General features: G+C 35.7%; 1 protein-coding gene across 2 annotated transcripts; it reads left to right on the top strand.

The window, feature by feature from the left end:
• Nucleotides 1-664: 664 nt before the first annotated feature.
• LOC110615589 (glutamate receptor 3.3) lies at nt 665-6006 on the top strand. 2 transcript variants are annotated; one of them, XM_021757549.2, is made up of 8 exons: nt 665-848; nt 1152-1213; nt 1981-2337; nt 2447-3789; nt 3884-4161; nt 4440-4471; nt 4581-4990; nt 5351-6006. In XM_021757549.2, exons 3-8 carry the CDS (start codon nt 2073-2075, stop codon nt 5807-5809), a joined length of 2787 nt encoding a protein of 928 aa, XP_021613241.1. In that variant the 5' UTR covers nt 665-848; nt 1152-1213; nt 1981-2072; the 3' UTR covers nt 5810-6006. The 2 variants fall into 2 exon arrangements, with proteins under 2 accessions (XP_021613241.1, XP_021613244.1); XM_021757552.2 differs by lacking the exons at nt 665-848; nt 1152-1213 and having other exon boundaries at nt 2195-2337; nt 2610-3789.
• Nucleotides 6007-6503: the final 497 nt, after the last annotated feature.

Here is a 6503-nt window from a genome sequence, read left to right as displayed (position 1 = left end):
TAAAAAATAAATTCCTTTTTTTAATTATTAACAAATCATCCTTATCGTGATGTTTTTTTACCTTATCACTTTATTTTTTTTGTTTGTTATCACATTATTTTTTTATAATGCCATTTTCACAATTAATTTTTTTTTTAATTATAATGAAATTTTATTTTTATCTTATTCGTTAAACCTTTGTTTTCATTCTATTTTTGTGTCGTTTATAGAGAAATTATTGAGTGTATGCATGCTTAGATTATAAGGTTATTTTAATAATCAGATCAAATGAATTTGGTAATTAAAAATATGGTTATTTAGACAACTTATATCTTATTTTTATATAAATTTTTTATATAAACCTATAATATAAACAAGTAAATTTTATTAAATTTTTATATAAAATTCATTATATTATTGTATTTTAATTTTATATTTATATATTTTTTCACAAAATTTTTTAAAATAATGTTATAATTAAATTTAAATTTTAAATTCACAAATTTAATTTAATGAAAAATAAATCTGAATAAATATGAGAATATCATGTTTGACGAATCATCCCGTCTAAAAAACAAATTAAGTTTAAATTTTAGGCATGCCTGAGGTAGTAGAATCTTACTGGGCCCTCATTATATTCGCTTAAAAAAAATAAAGGGAAGTGCATAATCTCTCCTCCAAGTAAGCTTCTTTGCATCTCTCGTCCTTGTTACGTGGACTTCAAATATCTTCTTGGGTTTTGGTCATTTCCCCTGTCTCTCTCAGCTTCTCAAGACTCCTATACTCTGCATTCAAGTCTCTCATGGACTCATGAATCGTGGTCTTCCACTCATCTTTCGGCAGCCTTGTTGGGACTTAGCTTTCATCAGGTGATTGCAGCATCTGGATATTTTGTCTTCTTTATACTTATGTAAAGATAGGCTCTCTTCTTTTCTCCATTTATTTAGCGAATTCATGGCATCAAATTGCAGATGACTATTGTTTAAAGAACATTACTTTCTAGTGGCAATTGTTTTGTATTTTTGATATTATTCTATCTTTTGTTTCTTACAAAGTGAAAAATAGTGAATTCCCACTTCTCTGTGCCTCGCTTGAACTTTAAATTTCTTGTTCTTTTTCTGATGAAGAACACTTCCAGATGGATATTTGAAGCTTATTTGTCCTTTTTACAGGGAGAAGGTGGCTGCTTGGTGCTCCACTCAGTTCCCATGCTAGATTTCTCTTTTCAAGTAAGGTTGTCGTTTGGATCTTTACTCTACATATCTGCCTCTTTATTTATTTTGTTTTCTTGGATTTGGTTGTCTCAATTTCATTTAATAACATTGGAGCACATGGATTCAAAAGAACAGGAATCAGCTTCACATACAGGCTGTCTAGTTATAATTTCAGTGTCATCTGTTTCAAATAAATATGGATTTTAGCTTAATTTGAACAGGGTATCTGATTCTTGCATTTGCTTTCAAACTTTCTTTTTTTTATCCCTCCACTTTCCCTTTTCCCCTCCCCTTACATCCTATATATTATTCCTAATACTAATACTTGTTTGCTTGATAAGAGAGATGAAGAAACAACGCCAAATGAAAACTTTTGAAGCATATGGTATGGTGTTAAATTTGTGTTAGAACTAACTCACCCCAAAGCTAATTTGGAGGGAGAGGAGTGCCTAAAATGCTAATTCGGAGGGAGAGGAGTGCCTAAACATATTACCCTATTCCAAACCAATATGGGATTCAACACATGGATCGCTGTGTTCTAACTTGGAATAGATGAAGCACAAATGATTTTATTCTATGATCAGTGAATTCTATTTCCGATTCTTCTCACTAGTTTTGTTCAGCAATTAAGAATGTATTTTCAGCGATTCTTTTAGCCATTTAAACCCAGTGCTTGCGCACTTTTTTTTTTGTTCTTAGGTATTCCCATAGAGGGAGCATAGCATATATTTATTTAGAAACTATACTGTTAAAACTGCTGATTAAGTTCTGGTTTTCATTTCCTTAGAATCCATGATTCAATTGGCTGCAAATTCTCCAGCAGCAGCAGTTAGCAAATTCATTTGGGATATGTGAGGACAGCTGCACTGTTGATCTGAAATGAAAGCAATAGTGCTTGTTTTGGTATTCTTTGCCTTCTGTGGACTGTTTCCAAATGGCTATGGTAGGAATGTTACTTCGAGACCTGCTGTTGTGAATATTGGAGCCATTTTTTCATTTGATTCTACCATTGGAAAAGTTGCCAAAATTGCCATCGCGGAAGCTGTCAAAGATGTAAATGCAAATTCGAGCATTCTGCATGGAACCAAACTTGTTGTGACAATGCACAGCTCCAACTGCAGTGGGTTTACTGGCATGGCTGAAGGTTAGTAATTACCTACTTCCTCTTAAGTTGATGTAAGTTGCAAACTCAAATACTTAAGATGGACTGGAGTGTGTTTAATTTATGTTATCTAACTATTGTGTTCTTGCAGCTTTGCGATTCATGGAGATTGATACCGTTGCTATTATCGGTCCACAATCTTCTGTAGTTGCTCATATTATATCCCATGTTGTAAATGAACTCCGAGTTCCTCTGTTGTCTTTTGCTGCAACGGATCCCACTCTTAACTCACTCCAATTCCCCTTTTTTGTTAGGACAACACAAAGTGATCTATACCAAATGGCTGCAATAGCTGAACTAGTTGATTATTATGGTTGGAAGCAGGTAACTGCCATTTTTATTGATGATGATTATGGACGTAATGGCATAGCAGCTCTAAGTGATAAACTTGCTGAGAGGAGGTGTAAAATCTCTTACAAAGTGGGGATTCCACCAGACACTGATTTTAGTCAGGGAGACATCATGGATATTCTCGTTAAGGTTGCATTAATGGAATCTCGGGTTGTTGTCCTTCATGTGAATCCCAATTTAGGTTTTAGAACCTTTTCTGTGGCAAAATATCTTGGGATGATGGGTAATGGATATGTATGGATTGCCACAGATTGGCTCTCATCTTATTTAGATTCTTTTTCTCCTCTATCTTCCGAGACCATGAACACGATGCAAGGAGTTCTTACTTTACGTCATTACACACCAGACTCAGATAGGAAGAAATCCTTTTTCTCTAGGTGGAGCAAGATGACTGGTGGTTCTCTGGGGCTGAATGCTTATGGGCTTTATGCTTATGATTCTGTCTGGCTGGTTGCTCATGCTATTGACGCATTCTTAGACCAGGGTGGGGTTATCTCTTTTTCTAAGGATCCCAGGTTGATTTCTGCAGAAGGTGGTGAACTTCATCTTGATGCAATGAACATTTTTGATAGTGGAACATTCCTGCTGAAGAACATATTGAAGAGCGATCTTATTGGTTTAACAGGTCCCCTAAAGTTTGATTCAGACAGATCTCTGATTCTTCCTGCTTATGATATTATTAATGTGATAGGAACTGGGTATAGACGGATTGGTTACTGGTCCAATTATTCTGGTTTATCAACTGTTCCCCCTGAGACACTCTATATGAGACCACCAAATCGTTCCAGTGCAAACCAGCATTTGTACAGCGTTATTTGGCCTGGAGACACGGTATTAAAGCCCCGTGGATGGGTTTTTCCCAACAATGGGAAGCAGTTGAGAGTTGGTGTGCCTATTCGGGTTAGTTTCAAGGAATTTGTAACCCGTGTCCCAGGGACCGACATGTTCAAAGGTTTTTGTGTAGATGTGTTTACAGCTGCTGTAAGTTTATTACCATATGCTGTCCCATATCAATTTATCCCCTTTGGAAATGGTAAAGAAAACCCCAGCTACACAGAACTCGTGAATTTGATCACAACGGGTGTGAGTAGTACATTATAGCTTTATCGTTTGAAATTCCAATTTACATGGAATATGTTTTTCCCCATTGTCTGACTTTCTTGTATTCCTATTGCAGTTCTTTGATGCTGCCATTGGTGATATTGCCATAGTCACAAATCGAACCAAAATTGTGGATTTTACGCAGCCATATGTAGCATCAGGATTGGTTGTTGTGGCCCCATTTAGGAAATTGAAGTCAGGGTCCTGGTCTTTCCTCAGGCCATTTAGTCCACTTATGTGGACTGTTACTGGCTGTTTCTTCATTGTTATTGGCACAGTTGTCTGGATTCTGGAGCATAGGATTAATGATGAGTTCAGGGGTCCACCTAAAAGACAAATCATAACTGTTTTGTGGTTAGTTCCTAAATTAACATCTTGTTATTACGCATTTTCCCAACTCATGCTAATTTGTGACAGTCCTGATTTGAACTAACTAGTTGCCTAGAAAAACTCGTGTGTAGCACATTTTTGCTAATTTCTCAGATCGCACAGTAGCAATAGCAAGAACCATCCCTTGAAAGTGGAGCTATATGTATCATTACGAAGACCTTCTTCATTTAATCCCAAATATCATCTTTGAAGCACACAAATTTATTACCATCTGATCCATCTCTTGTTTGTTAATGTTGCAGGTTCAGTCTCTCAACCCTTTTTTTCTCGCATAGTAAGCATTCTGTCATTTTTTTCCAGGATTTTATGCTTACTATTGGGGAATACGGCCTTTTTTTTTAAAATTTATTTTTGATAAGGTGATTTCTTTGTTCCTTTTGCAGGAGAAAACACTTTGAGCACCCTGGGTCGCTTTGTGCTACTCATATGGCTCTTTGTGGTTTTAATAATCAACTCAAGCTACACTGCAAGTTTGACATCAATACTCACAGTGCAGCAGTTATTTTCTCCTATCAGTGGGATTGAAAGCTTGAAGGAAGGTGATGAGCCGATAGGATACCAAGTGGGTTCTTTTGTTGAACATTATTTGAGCGAAGAACTTGGAATATCAAAATCAAGGCTTGTTGCCCTAGGATCACCTGAAGCATATGCTAAGGCACTCAAAATTGGTCCTAAAAAGAAGGGTGGTGTTGCTGCTGTGGTTGACGAACTTGCTTATGTTGAACACTTCCTATCATCACAGTGCACATACAGGATTGTAGGTCAAGAATTTACAAAAAGTGGCTGGGGCTTTGTGAGTACCTATTTTCTGGTTGCTATGTTCTTTTCTCATCTGAAATCAGAAGCATTAGGTCTTTAATATGGCATTGGATTTTTTTCGCAAGAAAATTTGAAATAATATTTGCAGATGAACAATGCAATAGGCTTAAATCCACTCGAGTATTTTAGGAGAAAAAATATTACCCGATCATACTCGGGCCTCATTTCTATTTATTCTCATATTTGTGTACTTTCTGCATACCAGTGACTCTAAAAATATTACCCGAGCATATATGATCTTGTTTTAGTTCCCATGCTGAGGCACATTGGTGGAATAAAATGTTACTCTGGCTTCATTTCTATTATTTTCATGTATATTTTGTGCATATACCAGGCATTTCCACGGGACTCTCCATTAGCTGTTGATATGTCGACTGCAATTCTAGCGTTATCGGAAAGTGGTGATCTTCAAAGGATCCATGACAAGTGGCTGATGCATAGCAGTTGCAGTTCAGACACAACTGAACTTGAATCAAATAGACTCGAGTTGAAGAGCTTCTGGGGCCTGTTTCTCATTTGCGGGCTAGCTTGCTTCTTGGCTCTTTGCATATACTTTTTGCAGATTATACGCCAATTAAATCGTGACGACCCTACTGAATGCACTTCCCCTGTTCAAGGTAGCTCGCACTCCGGGCGTATTCACAGGCTCTTGTCATTAATGGATGAGAAGAAAGACATGTCAAGGCAGAAGAATAAGAGAAAGGTGGAAAGATCATTCTCTGAGAGTGATAAAGATGCAGAGTTGGGAAGGAATACCAAGAGGAAAGGAATGGAAATCAACTCCAGCAGTTAATTTTGCTTGTTTATTTAACGATTACACATTGATAAAAAGAGGTCCATATATTGAAGCCTTCTAATTGTTTATATGAGCAAAATCATGTAATTGTTTAGGGATTTTAGCATACAAAATATTTACTATATTCTCATGAGAGAATCTTGGCTTGAAGCTTTTCTCATGTCAAGAAATGTAAAGTTTTTTTGTTCTTTTCATTCCTTTTTACGTTCATTTATCTCTGATTGAAATTCGAATGTTTCACTTGTGCATGTCATAGGTTTGGAAATGCAGAAGTAGAGTGCAATAGAGTCATAGCAGTCAAAACACAGGCGACCCAAAAATAACGCAATTTAAATACGTTAAATCGACTATAAAAATAGATTTAAAATAGTTAATTTAAATTTAATAATTTTATTTTAGATAAAAATAGATTTAAAATAATTAATTTAAATTTAATAATTTCATGCGAGTTATTATCGGTGATTAAAGAACGGATTAAGCAAGCAGCAGATTTAAATGACGGTTTATGGTGATTAAGGAACAGATTAAGATTAAGGGATGGATTAAGCAAACCGTGATTAAAGGACATATTAAGCAAGTATGTTTAAATGACGATTTATGGTGATTAAAAAATGGATTAAGATTAAGGTTTACGGTGATTAAGGAACGAATTAAGATTTAGGAATGGATTAAGCAAGCAAGTTTAACGGAC

The sequence above is a fragment of the Manihot esculenta genome, chromosome 5, assembly GCF_001659605.2.
Source record: "Manihot esculenta cultivar AM560-2 chromosome 5, M.esculenta_v8, whole genome shotgun sequence".
Taxonomy (NCBI): domain Eukaryota; kingdom Viridiplantae; phylum Streptophyta; class Magnoliopsida; order Malpighiales; family Euphorbiaceae; genus Manihot; species Manihot esculenta.
The sequence above is the reverse complement of the archived record's forward strand: the minus strand, read 5'-3'. Positions and strand labels throughout refer to the sequence as shown.

Bases quoted from the DNA above. Each gene is read 5' to 3' on its own strand.
- LOC110615589 (XM_021757549.2), top strand. From the start codon at position 2,073: ATGAAAGCAATAGTGCTTGTTTTGGTATTCTTTGCCTTCTGTGGACTG. The intron at 2,338-2,446 runs GTTAGTAATTAC...GTGTTCTTGCAG, and splicing joins GTTTACTGGCATGGCTGAAG to CTTTGCGATTCATGGAGATT. The intron at 4,162-4,439 runs GTTAGTTCCTAA...TTAATGTTGCAG, and splicing joins CAAATCATAACTGTTTTGTG to GTTCAGTCTCTCAACCCTTT.